At 39.9% G+C, this 20,254-nt stretch overlaps 1 protein-coding gene across 4 annotated transcripts in view; it reads left to right on the top strand.

Moving 5' to 3' along the window:
• Positions 1 to 20,254, top strand: part of NOL4 (nucleolar protein 4) — a 219,247-nt gene that overhangs the window by 191,743 nt on the left and 7,250 nt on the right. For all 4 annotated transcript variants that reach the window (XM_036323664.1, XM_036323667.1, XM_036323665.1 and 1 more), the window contains one exon: positions 7,169 to 7,349. In XM_036323664.1, coding sequence (XP_036179557.1) covers positions 7,169 to 7,349 — 181 coding nt within the window. The remainder of the gene's footprint in view (positions 1 to 7,168; positions 7,350 to 20,254) is intronic.

The following is a 20,254-nucleotide window of genomic DNA, read 5'->3' as shown; positions in this document are numbered from 1 at the left end:
TTTCATAAAAATAATTGTATACCAGAGAAGAGAGAGAGGAATTTCATATAGGTGCCCTGCTTCTTCTTTGTTTGTTTGGTTGGTTTTTGTGTTATGTATTTTTTTTTTTTTTAGGCCCTCTAGAGCAGTGATGGTGAACCTATGACACACGTGTCAGAGGTGACACACGAACTCATTTTTTTGGTTGATTTTTCTTTGTTAAATGGCATTTTAAATATATAAAATAAATATCAAAAATATAAGTCTTTGTTTTACTATGGTTGCAAATATCAAAAAATTTCTATATGTGACACGGCACCAGAGTTAAGTTAGGGTTTTTCAAAATGCTGACACGCCGAGCTCAAAAGGTTCGCCATCACTGCTCTAGAGGATAAATTAGAGATTTAGCAAGAAAGACCTTTTGTGAATCTGAAATTTAAGTTAGTAAGGACGTGAAACAGGAAAATACCATATTTCCATATTTCCCGTTACTTTTTATGAAAGCCATTTCTAAGCCTGCTTTATCTAAATAATACTTTTTTATTTCACACAAAAAGAACAAAAAATGATAAAAAAAACTTTTAAGAAAAAATGTAGTTTGTTTTTAATATTACATACATGTGCTAAAATTCTGAAGACTAAAAATTAAATGACAAAATATCCTGGTAGGATAGAATACGTACAATAATGAGAAACTTGCTGCTCACTGGTGCACATACAGGGCAACTCAGGCGGCCCCGAAAACTACAGTGGCCAGGTTTTCTTTTTCAGTTTAGTTTATGATCAGAGGATGGAGCGCGCGAGAGGAAGTGACGGAAAGTGTGGTGGCGAGATTGATCTCAAACTCTGAGGAGCTTTGGATGTCAGGAACGTTGGGTTTTCATCTCCAGGGGAGAAAGGAAATCTAAGATTTTAAAGAGACACCAACATGATGTGATAAGTGATGGATTTGAGAGGAGGCAGCTTCCGAGATGGGGCTGAGAGGACCGGGTGTCCAGAGCGAGAGAGGAAAAGCCTTGGCACGATGTGCTGACCGGGACCAGAAACGCTGGTGCTAGAACAGGTGTTGTTTTGCCTTTTAATTAAACATTTTTCAACGGGTGTCTGGAAGAAAGAGAAGATACATTCCGTTTCAAAATGTGAAACTTGACACGCCCGATCAATAGGAAATTCAGGCACGGGCCGCAGAGGGAAGGCTGGGAGTGGAAGGAGGAGGAACGGATGTACAGTTACTACCAGAAACCGGGCAGGCCAGAATCACCAAGAGAGAATGTTGTAAAGGGGATTCAAAAAGGATTTCAGGACTTTTTACAAAAACCAGTACAGCCCAATGGCAAATAGAGGGGTGGTTTCAAAGATGTTTTAAACTTTTCTAAATGTGGATTTAAATATATATATATATATATATATATATATATATATATATATGATTAGAACAACATATTTCTTGCACCTAAAATACAGGGTGGGGGAAAAGTAGGTTTACAGTTGTGAATACACAAAACACAGAGTTTATTCTTGTATTATCATTTATTAATTGTTGTGTTTTCCATGCGAACTGTAAACCTATTTTCACCCTGTATATTAAAGTTTAATGTTAAAGATACCAATTTGGCATTGCTGGATTAAAATGGAAAGACTTTATTAAAACTGAAAGAATGTATTGGGGTGACACTGGTTGACAAAATTGTACAAGTTTCAGGTAGACGGTTCCACAACACAGCTGTACACTGTATTGTGCATTCACCACGCCCAGTCAGGCCTCCTTCCAACTCCATTTATCCCCCCCCCACCCTCTCTGCCTCCCCCAACACTCTCCCTCCAGCAATCACCACACTGTTGTTGGTGTCCATGAGTTTCTTGTTTCTTTTTTCTTTACCTCAGTCTCTCCAAACCACAAAAAGGGTTTGAAGGTTGATGAAAATGAAAAAAAGGAAGCGCGCACATTTATTTTGAATATTCTCAGATCATATGCTAGTAACGTACGACTTGAGATAAGTAAGCTGCTGAGGAATCCTCTGATTGTCGTCAAAATTTCCACTTCTCTCGTTTCCACAGTGATGTTCCGTTTGAAGGAAGGGTGTGGGGCAGGGAGGGGATATCTGACTTCCCTTTGGTGTCAGTATTAGATAAAACTGAAAGCTTTTTCTGAGGGGAAAATACTATGATGTGCATATAAAATTATTTCCAAAAGGTTTATATCTGTAATCAGATTTTAGAACCTCAAAGAAACCGTACTTTCAAATTTTCATTTTGGTTATATCAATAAAGGAACTCAAAATTGCATGTTAGAGACCTATAGAAAAAGACATTTACTTTTTAAATTAGATTTTTTTTTGGTCAATAGCTAAATGGCAGAGTATTACATTTAAAATGGCAATTTAAAGGTGCTAAGTCTCTACTTTTATTTTTTAATAATAAAACGTTATGCCCCCAGGAAGAATGTCAGAGTAGGTAACTTTGCAGTGAACGTGGTGACTTCTTGCCAGCCATTCTTTTACACATATTTGAGTTGGAGACCCTACTTATTTTGTAATTTTCTTTAAGGCAACAGTTCTCAAAGCTTTACTGTTTATAAAGTCATGTGAGTATGTGTGTGTGAAAATATTGCTGCAAGGAGGGTTTGTCAACATAACCTGTTCTTCCGAGATTTTGATAAAACTCTGGGTAACAGCTGTGCCTCGGGGATTTTGGTTTCTCGAGTCAGAAACCAAATCTGTTATTTCAAATCTGATCATGGTTTCTTGGATTTAGACAAAACGTGCCTGTCCTTCTTATCTTAGTGGGTTTGGGAGCATCTTTGCAAGGACTTCTCTTCTGTGTTGGCGTTTTAATCATTTGTGGGGCCAGCAATTGCAGGAGGCTGTACGGAATGCTTCCGACTATATGAAAGGAATTACTTCCTGAGTGTTATTACATATCTGAGTGTGTGTGTGTGTGTGTGTGTGTGTGCGCGCGCGCGCGCGCTTGATGGCATCATAAGTCACCTCTCATTATCCTAGGTAATCAGCACATTTACTTTGAGTGCATGCAATTTTTTTCCTAGGAAAGCAGTCTGAATGGGACCTCTGATTCTCCCTGATCTTTTATGAATTTCCCGGGAAACGCATAGCGATGTGCTTAGTTCTGGAACAATTACTGTCAATGAAAGAAGAGAAGCTTTTAGAAAGTAGACACGTTTTCCAGCAATTTATACGTGAAGCATATTGCACTCCCTCAGCCCATCTATGCTAATAGAGCGAAGGAGAAGTTCAGAGCACTCACTTAAGTAAAAATGCTGTTACATAGACTACAAAGAACATGTAAAGGCAGGAGACGTCCAGTAACAATCTTCTAGACCAGCGGTTCTCAACCTGTGGGTCGCGACCCCTTTGGGGGTCAAATGACCCTTTCACAGGGGTCGCCTAAGACCATCGGAAAACACATATATAATTACGTATTGTTTTTGTGATTAATCACTATGCTTTAATTATGTTCAATTTGTAACAATGAAAATGGGGGTCACCACAACATGAGGAACTAAAGGGTCGCGGCACCACAACATGAGGAACTAAAGGGTCGCGGCATTAGGAAGGTTGAGAACCACTGCTCTAGACAGTTCAGGCGAATGATGCCAGCATCATCCATGGGTTTCCTATTTTGCGTTGATAAGCTGATCTGAGGCCTCTGCATGTTTCTTTACTTTTAAAAGGTGGGTCCCTAGTGTCCTGACCAGCTCAATGATGAACTCAAAATGTAATCTGACACTGAGGCAAACTCCCTGGAGCTTGATGCCTTGCAAACTCCAATTGCTGTAACACTGCAAGTAAAAGGCAAGCAGAAGAAAGGTAACTGGATTATTGAATCTAGCAGTAAGGTTATTGTTTTGATTAGCTTTATAGACAGAAAAGCTAATGAAAACGTCAGTAGATGGTAGAGGTAAAGTCTAAGAAAGAGTAGAGATCTTTGGAAATACTCTCTGCTCTTCCCATTTTAACTTTTTGGAAACCTACTTTCAGAAAGTTGAGTGGAATCAAGCAAATCTCATTAACAACAACAGCAACAAAGCTTGTCTAAGATACTTGAGTGAAGGATTCCTTAGGCATTTCGGTGGGTTAGGAACACCGCCTGTGTAACCCAAGTAGCAGATGAGGTTCAGCAAACTTCAGTCTGCCTCCGTCCAGTTTCTGTGGGTCGAGTACAGGGGAATACTGACCAGCCTCTCAAACAGTGTGTTCATGGGTGGGTCACGAGTAGACAATGTTTACTCTTCCAAACCATTTTCATTCCTGCCCACATCTGTAAGTAATCACCCATCCTATTTTTAGCCCATTTAAAAATATGAAATACATAATATATATATGTATATGTATATATGATATATTTAATTTTAAAAAATTAAGTAAATTGATTTATGGAATCATATAAGCTTTATGCATGCAGCATTACCAACCAGCAGGGTATGTGTACTGCATCCTGCTCACCACCAAATGTCTAGCTTCCCTCTGTCACTATACACCTTTATTGGCTTTGCCCTCCCCCCACCCGCTTCCCCTCCAGTAACCACAAACCTGTTGTGTGCCTCAATAAGTCTGTTTTTGTTTTGTTTTTATATTTCACATCTGAGTGAGTGAAATCATAGGGATTTGTCTTTTTCCATCTGACTTATTTCACTAAGCATAATATCCTCTTAATCCAAGGAATGAAGACAACCGAAGTGTCCATTAATGGATGAATGATAAAAAAGATGTGCATACACACACACACACACACACACACACAATGGAATACTACTCAGCCATAAACGGTGAAATCTTGCCTTTGCAACAACATGGGTGAACCTTGAAGGGTGTATTTATTGATAAGGCCAGAGCCTAATTATAGAAGTCACCATAGTGTTTCTTTTTTTAAAATATATTTTTTATTGATTCAGGAAGGGAGAGGGAGAGAGAAAAAAAATCATTGATGAAAGAGAATCATTGATTGGCTGCCAGCCTACTAGGGATCGAGCTCACAACCTGGGACCCTTCAGTCTGCAGGCCAATGCTCTATCCACTGAGCCACACCAGCTCGGGCACCATAAGTGTTTCTTTAATCCAGGGGTGGGGAACATCCAGTGTGTGGGTCATATCAGGCCCGAGAAATAATTTGGTCTGGCCCTGCCAAGGCGTTAGGGGTGAGTTAATTAAATATCTGACCACATATTGCAGGCTAATTTTTAAATTGATAATTTTGTATGGCCTGTGAGTAATGTTATGAATATCCAAATGGTCCTTGGCAGAAAAAAAGATTCCCCACCCCTGCTTAATCTATTGTATATTTTTAATCAATGAAATCGGAATGAAAATGATCTGTATTATCTAGTGCACTTTTGGAGGTCATTCAAGCTACCTTATTGTTCTGGAATATTTAAAAGAAGATTTGAAATTCGTCTCATAAAAGCTGGGATAGAAATTTTTCTGTTTGATTAAATTGCCTAGACATGCAGTATTCTAACATATTAATATCAGCCTCTTTTGAAAATAATCTTCACAGCAACCCAGGGGCAAGCTGTCGTTTTGAGACTTTGGGAACTAGCAATTATTAAAAAGTTCTTACTGAGGTAACATTTGACTTCAGGAGGTATTTCGTTTTTATGCCATTAAAATCTGTGCTTCTTTGAAACCAATATTAGTGATCATTCAAAAGAAAAGCGTCAATTAACTTCACATTAAACTTTTCCTCAAGACAATGCAGACTAGATTTTATTGGAATTTTCATGTGTTGTATTTCTCTACGTATAGTGGGCTGCCAAGAACCTTAATAATGTAAATTTTTAAGTACAAATGACTCCCTACAAGGCCTTTTGTGATTATTAATGGAATCAATTATGTGTTCAGTGAAGTTACAATGGCTTGAAATAACAGTTAATAATGAAAGACTGAGGTAGATTTTAAGTATAATGTGTTTATGTTTAATAATACACATTCTATTATACAAAAAAACCAGTGAGAAAATATGGTGGGGACAATGCCTTTTCACTTTCTTCTTATCATTAAGAAACTCTTCGTGTGAGTATTTGTTTTGTCATTTTCTTATCACAGGAAAGTAGGCTGGTATGTTTCAGAAGAGCCACCGATTTCCCCAGACTAGGAACTGAAGTTCTGTTATGCTGCCCAAGTTCTTTTCAATCAGGAAACTGGGAGGTACACTGTTGGTGGAATTGTTTGAGGCCAGCCCCTCGCCGAGGGCCTCCAAATCGCTTTGCAGTACAGGATATTCTTCTCTGAGTCTGTGACCACAGGTCTTACAGCAAGAAGACCTGAGCGCCCAGCGGTGCTCATGGTACTTCCCAGCGGTTTTCTGAGGGAGAGCAGAGCACCCGGAGCTGCTGGTCTGGGTCATAGGGAGGGTGCGTGGCTGAGAGTCTAGCCCGTGAACGACTCCCCACCACCCCGGCCCCGGCCCCTTGAAACCTCCTTTCTACTTTCTCTCTCTCTGAGTTTGACTGCTTGAGATCCTCATATAAGTGGAGCCATGCAAGGTTCCTCTTTTTGTGACTGGCTTATCTCCCTCAGCTTTGTGTCCTCAAGGTTCATCCGTGTTGTCGGCTGTGACCAGGTTTCCCTCTTTCCTCAAGGCCGGGTGCTGTCCCGTTGTGTTTCTCTGCCAGGTCTTTATCCGTCTGTCCGTGGACATGTAGCTCCTTCCACCTCTTGGCTATTGTGAACGGCTCTCTTCAGACATTGAAATTCAGTTGGAAATCAGGAGTTGCTCCATCTCCAGTGGCATCTCACGTTGTTGCTTTGCTTTCGTTTTTCTTTTTTTTTCCAGTTTTTAGCAAAGTTGTTGAAAATGTGCTGACTTCCTAGGGCAGTGATGGCGAACCTATGACACGCGTGTCAGAGGTGACACGCGAACTCATTTTATTTTTTGGTTGATTTTTCTTTGTTAAATGGCATTTAAATATATAAAATAAATATCAAAAATATAAATCTTTGTTTTACTATGGTTGCAAAGATCAAAAGATTCCTACATGTGACACGGCACCAGAGTTAAGTTAGGGTTTTTCAAAATGCTGACACGCCGAGCTCAGAAGGTTCGCTGTCACTGGCCTAGGGACTCGGGTTTTTTTCCTTGTTCAGTGCAGACATGTGGGTAAGAATAAGACAGTCCTGCTCGCGGTCAAACCGCACCGGGCTCGGTAGCTAACGGACTGTTGTCATTGCAGGACAAGTCCGCGCCAGCCGACAAGCAGAGCAAAGCGGAGGCGGCCCCGGCCACGCACGCGGCCTCCGCGGTGTCCGGCTCCCAGGAGGTGCTGTACATCAACGGCAACGGGACCTACAGTTACCATAGTTACCGAGGCCTCGGCGGGGGGCTGCTGAGCCTGAGTGACGCCTCCAGTAGCGGTGAGTCTATTATAGGCTATGATTTTTATGTCCATTGGAGGGAGTCAATTCTGTGAACCCGAGAGAAGAAAATGGGGATTTTGTTAAAGCAGTAGTCCGTGCCAACCTGCTAAACACAAGACCGTTTAATACAGAACATCCATCTCGCTACAAGGATGCCCCCTGTTCCGTTGCTGTTTCTGGAAGTAGTAGCACTGCTATGCAGCTGGAGGATTGCTGTTCTTATACCGGAAATAATTCTCAACCAGAGAAATAGCCTTTTAAGACAAATAGTTTTACATTCTCCCCCCAAAGCTGTTATGTACTATTCTTCAAGAATAATGACACATTTTCTTAATGTTTGAAGTTTTTAATTTGGAAATTTGAGGCCCAGGAACTTGACGAAAAATGCATACACAGTCCTTCCTTATACCTAGGACCCTCCGGTTACAGTGCATCCCAGCACGGGTAGCATGCAGCTGTAAAAAGTAAAGAAAAACATCTTTATATGCGCCAGGTGATGAGAAGTCTGTGTGCCAATATTCATTCAAGAAGGACTTATAAAGTATCTTGAAAAGTTATATAGAGGCAGGGATGAGAGAGAATGATACGGGAAAAGGAATATAAGGCAGAATTCTCTGCTTGCACTTGTTTCTATACTTGGTTTGGTAAATTTAACTTTGGAACAGCTTATGTATTTATATAATTAGGAATGAAATTGACTAAGAATCTCTAATATTGAGGGGAAACGATGCGAATGAACCTCATCTGTTTAAGTGAGTGGTTGGCCTCACCTCAGAGAGGAAGGGACCTCTCTCCCAGTGACCTCAGAACTCACGCTGCACAGCGTGCCGGCGTGCACCCAACCTGAGGTGGTTCCAGCAGCCACTTTAGTATCCTGGTGCTGATGTCTGTGTGTTGTGGTTCAAAGCAAACTTATAATTATGTGGTGTCGGTGCAAGCTGGGATTTTTCAGCAGGAGGCCAAGTAGATACAGATGTAAAATTGGTGAGTTTCAGCAAAAACTTTGCAGTCTTGTATTTGAAATGTTAGCATCGGTGAGAACTGATATTTCCTCTCTCTTTCCACTGAAAATGCCTGAAAAACGAAGACTAATTTGAATTCTAAAAGTTGACTGGGCTTGGTGGGCTTTTACTAGATTTGGGGGGGGGGGGGGCGGGGTTGCATTTTAGTGTCAGTACCTGCACAGGATTGGGAAGCTGCGGTGCGTCTCAGCAGGAGCCACTCTGCTGGGAGGGGGGCTCCTAGGCCTGCTCACAACCAAAGGTCCTCCAAGGACAGGGTCCCTGAGCTTCAGTTTCTATCAGTTGCCTCCAGCTTAAAACACACGTGCGCGCACACACACACACACACACACACACACACACACATGTGCGCACACCCAAGGTGCCTCAAGTAGAAGGGAAAAGGAGCTTATTTTGGAAAGGGATGTAGTTCCCAGTGTAGGTTCAGTGAGCCTTCTCAGCTGCTTTCACGTCTTAATTTTATTTGGACAATAAATCTGCAGGAAAGAGCAAATCTGAGATTAGAATAGGAAAACATAAACAAAAGCTATAAAGCTGGAAACTAATATTTTTTAAAAAAATACTTTACATATAGGTAGTTCAGAGCTTAACCACCAAATCAAAAAATGGGGTGGTGGGGGGAATAGAGTGCATTCATTAAAGATTTTATTGACACAAAACGTTTTGTAATTTAGACTTTAAAGAGCATTCATCTATTAAATTAATGTATTTAACATAAACTAATAACAATGCCTACTACTTATTGAGTCCCCTCAGTGTAATATCCATTGAATCCGTACACAGTATTAGGAGATACATCCTGTCATTTGGAGATAATTTTTATAAAATTAAAATTGCCCCACATTTAAAAATAATGCCAAGGCACCACTTCCCTTTTTCCTAACATGATTGAAGCCTATTTGGGGAGGCTCAGAGGGGTTGAGTGACTTGCCCAAAGCCCCTCCGTAAAGGGAGGGTCCAGGACTTGCACACAGGCCTTGTGACATTAGAGTCTGCGCATTGGAAGCTACTGAGCTAGTAATCTGTGTAATGGATACAAGTACTGAAGCAAGTGACCGTCTCCGGGTAAGTACAATATACTGTCTGTCTCCAGAAACTCTCCTAGTCTGAACATGTCATGTAAGTGAATGCATCACATTATACGTTCTCTCTTATGTCTGGCCTCTTTTAATTAGCATATTTTCAAGGTTCATCTATGTTGTAGCATGTATCAACACTGTGTTTTTTATTGCCAGATGCTCTATTCTATGAATAGGCTATATTTTGTTTAACCATTCAAATGGATGGGCACTGGGATATTTTCCACCTTTTGAGTTACTATGAATGATGCTACTATATAAACCTTTGCTTTACAAGTGTGTGTGTGTGTGTGTGTGTGTAATCAATGTATTGTGCTTATACTTAGAAGTGGAATTACTGGTTCATACATGTGCTAACTCTGAGTTTAAAATTTTGAGGAAATAACTGAACATGAAATGTCTTTATGTTCATTTTATCCTTTTTAAATTTCTTTCAACTATGTCTCATAGTATCTATATATCTATATCTATATATCTATATATAGGTATATAGATATATAGGTATATAGATATAGATATAGATATAGATATAGATATAGATATAGATATATATAAAAGGCTAATATGCAAAGTGTCCCCTCAGGAGTTTGACCGGGAGAACGGGAGTTCAGTTGCTCGCTATGATGTGCACTGACCACGAGGGGTCGATGTGGAACATGTTGGGCAACCAATGGCGGCGGGGTGCTGAGGGAGCAAGGGAAGGAAGCGATGGGGAGGGGGGGGGAACCTGATCTGCCCTGATCGTCGGCCAGGTCTAGGGACCCTACCAGTGCATGAATTTCGTGCACCGGGCCTCTAGTTTATAATACAAGTTTTACTTTTTTTTTTTTTTTTTTTTTTTTTACTGTTTAAGGAATTTTTATTAAAGCAAGTATTTTATAATCCAAATTACGTTTCCTTGCTCAGTTATCAATTTACACTTTTTATTTTTACTGCTAAATATTTCTCTGTGTGATGCTACTGTAGATGGAATGTTTTCATTAAAACGTGAGTCTACATTTTTCTGTTTTGGAAGAGTTTGTGAGGTGTGATATTCATACTCTAAATGTTCGTAGAATTCAGGAGTGGCCTGTGCCTGGGCTTTTCTGGGAAATTTTTGATTACTAACTCAGTCTCTTGACTTGCTATAAAGTCTGCTTATATTCTCCGATTCCTCTTGAGAACTTTGTTTCCAGGAATATGTCCATTTCAACTGAATTATCTAATTTATTGACGTAGTTATTCATAGTATTCCTTCGTAATCCTTTTTATTTTTGGAAGGTCAGTAGTGATGGCCCCGCTATCGTTTCTAATTCTAGTCATTTGAGTGTTCTCCCTTTTCTTCTTGGTGATATTCTAGATAAAGTTTGTCAAATGCGGCCATCTTTTCAAAGAACAGCTCTTGGTTTCATTGATTTTTCTCTATTGTTTTCTACTCTTTCATTGATTCCTGTTCTCATGTTATTTTCTTCATTTTCCTTACATTGTTTAGTTTGCTCTTATTTTCCAGTGGAAAATGAAAAGTTAAGACATTTGCTTGAAGTCTTCTTTTCTCAGGCATTTACAACTATATGCTTCCTTTTAAGCACTGCTGTATCTGCATCACAAAATTGTGGTACGTTGTGTTTTAGTTTTCATTCACCTCAAAGAATTTTCTAATTTCCTTTGACCCATTGGCTGTTTAGGTATGGTGCTCAATTGCCACATACTTGTAAATTTCCCAAATTTCTTTCTGTTACCGATTTCTAGTTGTATTCCACTGTGGCCAGACAACATACTTCATATAATTTCTATAATCCTGTCAAGTTTATTGGAGCTTGTTTTGTGATCCAGATCATAGTCTGTCCTGGAGAATGTTTCATGTTTCATGGAGAATGTACCTGGGAATAATGTGCATTCTGCTGTTGGTGGTGGGGCATTTTGTAAATGTGTATTGGGCCTAGTTGTTTTATAGTGTCTAAATCTCCTATATTCTTGTTGACCATCTGTCTAATTTTTATAGCCATTATTGAAAGAAGGGTATTGAAGCCTTCAAGTACTATTGTTGAATTGTTTACTGTTGCCTTCAATTCTGACAATTTTGTTTCCTTTATTTTGGGACTCTGTTGTTAGGTATTGATATTGGTGTATCTTCTTAATGGACTCACTCTTTTATCATTGTAAAAAATCCTTTATCACTTTTAAGTTTATTTTGCCTAATATTAGTTATTTATGAATATCAGGAAAAGACAATGGTAATTTGGATTAGCGTGGTAGTACTGAAAATGAAGGTAAGTGGGCAAAGCTTTGGACATGGTAGTGACATATAGAAGAGTATGGAACAAATTGAGTATTGCTCACCTCTACTCAAATACAACCAATGTAATTTTTCTTTGATCCATAAATGGCTAAGTAATTTTGGGAGCCCAATGTCAAATGAATATGTGGGCCTTTTTAACATTAAGTATTTCAAGATGCTGATAACAGAGCATTAAACAAAGCTTAGAGCTCTTCTGAGCACAGGCTCATGTGGGTCTATACATGTTTAACACCCCACTCTTTTTTCTTTATTTAGTAAGTTGGAGAAAGCATTGCATTTTCATGAAAAAGGTAAAGAGCTAGGAATTTAGAGCTCCTTCCCAATATGGACTGAACCCTTCCCCTTGCTACTATAGCGAGAGTCTTTTCTCAAATGTGAACTAAAGAAATTCTCTTCAGTTTAAGTCAAAAGCAGTTATTTGCTAAGACTGCTGTTTTGCCTTTTTTTGTTTGGGCAATGACTTTGGGCTTGTCACTGAGTTACAAAGAGCCACCTCAGTTGTGAGTTGCTGCATGCGTCCTGCTTATCCTGCTACGCCTGACTTTTCCCAGCAGACGGTCTGAGTTGTTCAATGTTGTTCTTTATTGTATCCTTAAGGGATCTTTATCTCATCACGCAAAAGCCAAAAGATGTATTGACTAAGCACTCACAAAGTCAACCTGTGTGACCTTGAGCAAATCGCCCAGCTCTTCTCCTGACCTATTTCCTTGTAGCCTTTAAAAAGGAGCTCTAAATACCTTTCCTCTCAAGACCTCACTGCCTGTCGCACTGGTGCTGGCTCTCGCCACTTTGATGTCTTTGGGGGGGGGGGGGGGCTTGTTTGAACAGAAAGGCAGCCTGATTGATCAGGCCCAGGATTGCCTTTATGTGGGGACTTCCTTCATAGATTCTGGGAACCCCAAACATTCTGACTTTGTTTAAAAAATGTTATCGTTAGCTTATTTTTTTATTTTTTAAGACATCAGAATAGTCATTCCCTGTAACACATGTGGAGCCATGGAGAAAGGAACTACACACATATACATAAATCTTGAGAGCTAAGCAGGATATAGACGATGAGCATTACATGACATGCCAACATCATCTCTGAAGGCCAACAACTCCAGTTAACCTAAGTGTGAGAATTCTTGACTTTAAAGTTTGCAGAGATGTCTGAAAAGTGTAGAAGGGAGCAAGGACTTTTTTTAGCATTTATATTTCTTTATTTTTCTTTATTTTCTTTATTTTCTTTACCATCACCATTTATCCCCCCTGTACCCTGTTCCACCCCACCCCACAGTCACCACACTGTTGTCCGTGGCCATGAGTTCTTCCTTTTCTTTTTTATTGTGGGAGCAACAACTTTTAAGAGACCAAGTTGAATTAGCTATACATCTGACAATGTATAAAGCAGATGAAGACCACCAGAATTCAAACCATTAACAGAAAAACTGGGAAGTATGATGTGGATTGGCAGTGGCAGCTGTGGGGAGCTGATATAGGGTTAAGCCTCGGACTGAACTGTTGGTAAAGTCACAAACAATTCCCAGCTTAGAGGGCACAGTCCTCTTAGCATAATTAGGCTTGACCTTATGAGGCTCTCTGGATCTTATCTGGGAAGCTAATGGGCTGAGGGAAGTGCAGGAAGTGGCCAAAACAAGTGACACTCACAAGAACAGTGTAACCTTGGTAACCACTACCTCTGACTATTAAATAAAGGCTCAGCTTGCCTCAGGATCTTTGTGGCCTCAGCCTGGCACAGGAAGATCCACGGAGACTAAAGAGAGCTAGAGAGTTCTGAACGCTGTCTCCGTGTAAAAGGTTCTTCACTGACTCCATCCACACCTTTGGGAACCCCTGGACCCTAGCAGGCAGCATAAATAGTAGGACAAAGATTGAAGGAGATATGGTGCTTGCAGGACCTTTTAAGCCAGTGTAATAGGAACATCAGCCCTGCAGACTGTACTGTGTTCAAGAAGAATGCAAAGGCAGAATGAGAAAGGAAACGTAACAGTGTTTGGATTTAACAAGTATTTTTGGGTCCTCGTGTTCAAATCACTGTAATGGGTGCTTTGTTAGTTTGTTCGGGCTGCTAGAATAAAAGTACCATAGACTGGATGGCTTGAACAACAAACATTATTTCTCACAATTCTGGAGGCCGAGAAGTCCATGGGCAGGTGCCTGGATAGAGCCTGCTTCCTGGTTCTTAGATGGCTGTCTTTGCACTGTGTGCCCACGTGGGTGAAGGGGAAAGGAGCTCTCAGGGTCTCACTTGTAAGGGCGCTAATCCCATTCAGGAAGGCCCCACTCTCCTGACCTCCCTCCTAAGGACCCCATCTCCAAATCCCATCACATTGGAGATTAGCTTTCTGTAAGTGAACTTTGAGTGGACTGATAACAGTCTGTCTATAGCCACTACTTTGAGAAACAAGGTTGAGGAAGGCAGAATCACTGACCTCAAGAAACTGACAGATCAATTATAGATAAAACATTTGTCCTCTTCTTGTCTACATCTCAAAATCCTTTAGGACTCTGATTAAATAGCACTTCCTCTGTGAAACTTCACCTGGCTACCTCCCACCCTTTGGGAGATGAGTCACTTTCCTGCATGTGCCTTTATTCTAGCACTTCACTCACTGACTTGCGAAATGTTTTCAAATATTTTCCCTATGCACTCCTTCAAAGCTGAAACTCTGCCTCGTTCACGGTGACGTCTCCTGAATAAGGCCAGACATATGAGTGCTCCACTGTAGTGACATAATGAATACCTTTTTAAAAAATAGAACATGTGGTGCCCCAAATCAAAAAGCCACAAAGAGAATTATTTATGTATATTGGAGGGCCGGGTGAAGGGCTTCTCTTTGATAAAGCAAAGGAATCAGGAAAGAAGAAAGACTAAGCTGAGTAGACGGATTCTGTGGATGAAAGAGGACGGCTCCCGGGTGTTGTATAATTTTGAACACAGTGGCGGTAGGAAAAGTCTGCCCATGGCAGAGACCTGGTAGCCTGAAAAGGGTGCCCTTCAAACCCTCCATTAGCCAACCTCCATTTGTTTAGAGCTGGCAAGAGTCTGCCCCCAACAACCCAGATTTTTAAGTGGGAGTGTTATCACAATGACAGCAGTTGCAATTTGCATGAAGAGTTTATTCAAATTACCCAACTGAAGTGAGAAGCGAGCAAGCAGCCAACCCTCCAGTTATGATCACATCCAATTGCATAGGACTCCGGGCTGCTTTCTTCCTATCGGGAAGTTCACACTGAGCCGTTTACAGGGGGCAGCTGTGGTTCGCTGTGTGATCCCCGGGATCTCAAGTGTAAATTATATGCATAAGACGTAAGTCAACTGCTGAGCTTTCCCTGCCATGAGCTCCACTGGGCAGACTTCTCAATTTTTTTTTCAACTCTGATATACACTGGGCTGATGGAAATCTAACAAGACCAAAGTGTAGGAATAATGACCATAATAACTAACATTTGTATGGCAACTGCTAGTTTGCCTGAATCTTGACATTCATTATCTTTATTCCCTACCAACGTTCAGGATTTGTGGCTATAAAGGTTCTTTGGATCCTGGCCGGTAGTTAGGAATTGAAGGAGGCCTGGCCTTAAGATTCACCCACCCCCCAGAGCTGGTCCATGATGCGTAGCTGGCATTGTACACGGACAGTGCTGTCCCTAGGCACCAGCATTCGGAAATATCACTTCTCACTTGAGATTTTCAAAGAAGTGCTTCTGTTCATTTACTGTCTTCACTTCTCATCAACCATTCACTCTTCAATCCACTATAAATGGCTTCTCCCCACCGTTTTACTGAAATTGGTCAGGGTAAGTTTATCAGTGAGTTCACTTAAAGATTATTTTTTCCATTTATCTTACCAGATTATTTTTCTTTATTAAGGTATTACATATGTGTCCTTACCCCCCCCCATACCCCCCTGGTGCCCATTGGTTATGCTTATATGCATGCATACAAGTCCTTTGGTTTCAGTTATTTTAGGATTTTAAGAATTGCAAATAAGTTGTAATATAGGTATTTAAAACCTCTTTGACATTGGCTGGGATTTGTAAAACTAAAAACTATTGACCTAAAGCAAGCTAAAAAAGTGAGTTTATTCTGGAATAGCAATTCAGAACATGCAAATGGTAGCAAGCTACAGGTGAGTCGCTGGGAGTCTGGGCAGGGACTGTAAAGAGGAGAGTTCAGTCAGATTCTGTTTTAAAAAATGGAGACACAAACAGTCCAGTTATACAAACAAGGCTCAATTTAGCTCATTTTGCAAGGCCAACAACCTGGGTCATGTTTTGTTCATGCCTCTGGAAACCATAAGCAAAACTTTCCAAGGTTGATGGGAGACAACCTCTAGCATTTTTAAAATTTTTTATTGATTAAAGTATTACATACATCTCCTTTTCCCCCCCAGACCTCTCCCTCGTGTCTGTGTCCATTGGTTATGCTTATATGCATGCATACAAGTCCTTTGGTTGCTCTCTTACCTCCCACGCCCTGCCTTCCCTCCGAGGTTTGACAGTCTGTTCAGTGCTTCTCTGTCTCTGTATCTATTTTTGTTCATCAGTTTATGTTCATTATGTTCCACAAATGAGGGAGACTATGTGATATGTATCTTTCTCTGTCTGGCTTATTTCACTTAGCATTAATGCTCTCCAGATCCATCCATGCTGTTGCAGATGGTAAGAGTTCCTTCTTTTTCACAGCTGTGTAGTATTCCATTGTGTAGATGTACCACAGATTTTTAATCCACTCATCTGCTGATGGGAACTTAAACTGTTTCCATATCTTAGCTATGGTAAATTGTGCTGCTATGAACATGGGGGTGCATATATCCTGTCTGATTTCTTGGGATATATTCCTAGAAGTGGGATCACTGGGTCAAATGGCAGTTCCATTTTTAATTTTTTGAGGAAACTCCATACTGTTTTCCAGTGGCTGCACCAGTCTGCATTCCTACCAGCAGTTCACGAGGGTTCCTTTTTCTCCACATCCTCACCAGCACTTGTCATTTGTTGATTTGTTGATGGTAGCCATTCTGACAGGTATGAGATGGTAGTGCATTGTCTTTATTTGCATCTCTCAGATGTTTAGTGACTTTGAGCATGTTTTCATATGTCTCGGCTTTCTGTATGCCAAACCTATAGCATTTAAGACAATTCCAATATCATCAGTTTCCTATAAACCAGTCCTTCTTGACCTTTGTTTTCCTGAGGGCACACATGTGAGACTTTCCATTTTTAGATTGAATTTGACAAAACACATTTAAAAAGAATATCCTTGACGTTTATAGGAAGCAAACCCAAACTTTTAATGATTGGAATTGATGTTACTCACTTGCTGGAAATGTTAAAGGAAAATGAGTGCAGCATCTTTCGGGTTTTCGGGATCCCTCAATCTTTCACCTATTTCTGTAGGTCAAGGGTCTCTGAGAAAAGGAGAGGTGAGCGCCCTGTGTTTACCCTGAACTGCCAGCGCATGGCATTGGCTTTGCAGCTCAATATCGGCCAGCTCTTCCTGGCATCAGCTTTCTAAAAGCCTGTTCTCTCCAGTAAAAGGGATCTTTATGTACTGCAGATCTTTTTGAGAATTCTGAGTTGTGCCTTCTCCCTGAAGCAGGGGAATGAAAAGGAGACTCCTTCTTGAGCCTGCTGGTATACCATTCAGGACTTTCCAGGTGCATGAGTTCATTATGGTTGGCTTGTTGTTTTCCTTACACAACTCCCTTTGGCATGTCCTCTGGGAATGACTGAACGTGTCCGTTAAATTTGGCCCCACCAGCCCTCTGCTACTCAGGAAAGAGCTCTCTTGGGGAATTCAGAATGTTCTACTAGTCTAGGAAGTGAGAATTATCAGAGTTATTATAGGTGAGGACTTACGAACTTATTCCTGATTGTTTTGTTTATCTTTGTAAATTGGTGATTTTCTGAAGTGGTATGCTCTGTTTCATTTGTTAGTCAATCTGCTATAGGTTCTTTGAGGTTACCATTAGGCTTACATAAAAATGGAACAAAAATAAAAGTGTAAAAGAATAAAACAAATCTCTGATCTTTACTGAGGATATTCTGGAGGTTTTTATCGTATGTTGATCCTTGTTACTATAGTTCCCATTCATCTGTGGGAATCATTGGAAAGATAAAACTAATAGTGGTCCAGAAAGGTAGAACCTGAGTCTGAGCTCTCTGAAAACCAAGGAATGAACACTTTTGTTTTCTGGTTTTAGGAACTGTTTCCTGTTGCTTGAAAACAAAAAACTATATAGGCTTATAAGTACATATATAAGAATTGATTGTGCTCTCATGTAGTAGTATTGATTCAACGGAAGCTAACTCCTCTCTTTCTTTACTGCAATATTTGTATTTTTCCCACAAGCCAAAAGTATGCAGAAAGAAGCCTGCTAAGAGTCTTTCCCCTCACAAATCTCTAAGACTACTGGGAAAGTGACTCACTTTCAGATCATCCTAGTTCATCAGAATGATTTACCAGGACTCTGCAAAACACTGAATTGGGAGGTCAAATGGGAAGGCCACACGCTGAGTGCCAGAAATTAGCAAATATAAATAGACGAACAACTAGGAAGGCCGATGGGGGAAAGGACTGAGTCTTTCCAAATTGATTGTGTAGAGACAGCCAGTGAGATGAGAACAAAATCATTGAAATGTTTATGGTTTTTCTCTGAATAAGATACACTTAGATGTGAAAAATGAAATAACAAGATGAAATACAGAAGGACCTGAAAAGGAACATTTTAATAGATGGGTTTTTAGAGACAGGTCTAAGATATTTACATTTTGAGGTATATGAAGATTCAGCTAAATTTGTCTCAGGACAATCGGGTGTGTAATTTTTTAAAATGTTTGGGATATTGACTATTATAATCTAAAGTAAACACTCATGATGGTGCTGTAACTTTACCTATAATTGCTGTCTGTTTGATTTTTAGTTTTTCTAGAAATAAAACATAATTGGGGAGAGGAGAGGAAGGACCTACATACTCGCCTTCTCTCCCGGCATAATGCCGTAATCAGCTATCTGGCCTTGACAGCGATCTGTATCTTGCTTTTTGTGTTTTCTTAAATGTCTGTAGAATACGGATACCAGCATATTGTTACCTACCTTATAAACACCCTGTTCCTTGGTAACCTAATGTTGATTAACCAGCCTTTAAGTAGAGAAGGGTAAATGTGATGAAGTGGAGAGGAGTAAAGTATTTGACCGAACAGTCATTAGAATTACAGCAGACCTAAATGGGTTTAAAGATGGCTTCAGTTTGACATAGACCTCAGAGGAGACAAACATTTCCACTGCACTGTAGCATCTGACCATCTCTCCCACTCAAACCCCTAATAATGGCGTTACTATTAGGCCTGGGATCACTCCATGTTTTGTTCTGTTGTAATCTATTATTTGTTAAGGGACAGATGCATAAGTAAAATGTAGCTCTAATTTGAGAAAATAGACCCATACAAAACAATTTTCCAAGAGTAAAGGAAATATTTGAGCATATATATGCTAAAATGGTCTTTGAAGAAAAAAAGCTTTGGTGTATAAAAGATGTGTTACTTTATAATGAAGGGAAATCATTTTTCAGAAAGTCACAATTGTCTAGAAACTATGTGCCCCAATAACATAACCTCCAATTAATTAATTACAAGAAGAAAATGACACATCCACAATCATAGCCATTGACTTTCAACACACTTCTCTCAGAAACTAATGGACAGAAAAAATAATTTAAATGTAATCTGGTTATATCTAGAACCTACCCCGACTATCTGGTAATACACATTATTTCTAACATGTTGACCACTTAAGCAACTGATGACAACCAAAGACTTAATATACTGATAGCATTGTGTTCAGAAATATTTGTAATTAGTGGGACAGAAAACTGGTTTGGTACTCACATTAGAAAATTAAGAAGCTACTCATTTAACTCAAGAAGTTAGAAACAGAAAGTGCAAACTACAGAAGAAAATAAATGGAGAAATTAAATAGAAAACAAAGAATAGAGAAGATCAACAAAATCAAAAGCAGAATCTTTGAAAGATTTAAAAAACATCTGAGAAGATGAACCAAGATAAAGGAAGTTTAAAATAATAGAAATTCAAGTAAAGGAACAAATAAAAATGTTTACACCTTTGTGCTGGCGTACCTGACACTTTAGATATGGCATTATCTTTTAAAAGTATATCATTGACCAATACACAAAGGAATAGCTATTCCAAATGGATCTTTGATGATTAAACATATTGAATCATTATTGTAAAACTCTATCCAGCCCTGGCCGGTTTGGCTCAGTGGATAGAGCGTCGGCCTGTGGACTGAAGGGTCCCAGGTTCGATTCCTGTCAAGGGCTTGTACCTTGGTTGCAGGCACATCCCCAGTTGGGGGTGTGCAGGAGGCAGCTGATCGATGTTCCTAACTCTCTATCCCTCTCCTTTCCTCTCTGTAAAAAAAATCAATAAAATATATTTTTTAAAAAACAAAAAAAACTCTATGCATTAAAAAATCAGACCCAAATGGTTTACAAATGA

Source organism: Myotis myotis, unplaced genomic scaffold, assembly GCF_014108235.1.
Source record: "Myotis myotis isolate mMyoMyo1 unplaced genomic scaffold, mMyoMyo1.p scaffold_m19_p_9, whole genome shotgun sequence".
Lineage (NCBI taxonomy): Eukaryota > Metazoa > Chordata > Mammalia > Chiroptera > Vespertilionidae > Myotis > Myotis myotis.
The sequence above is the reverse complement of the archived record's forward strand: the minus strand, read 5'-3'. Positions and strand labels throughout refer to the sequence as shown.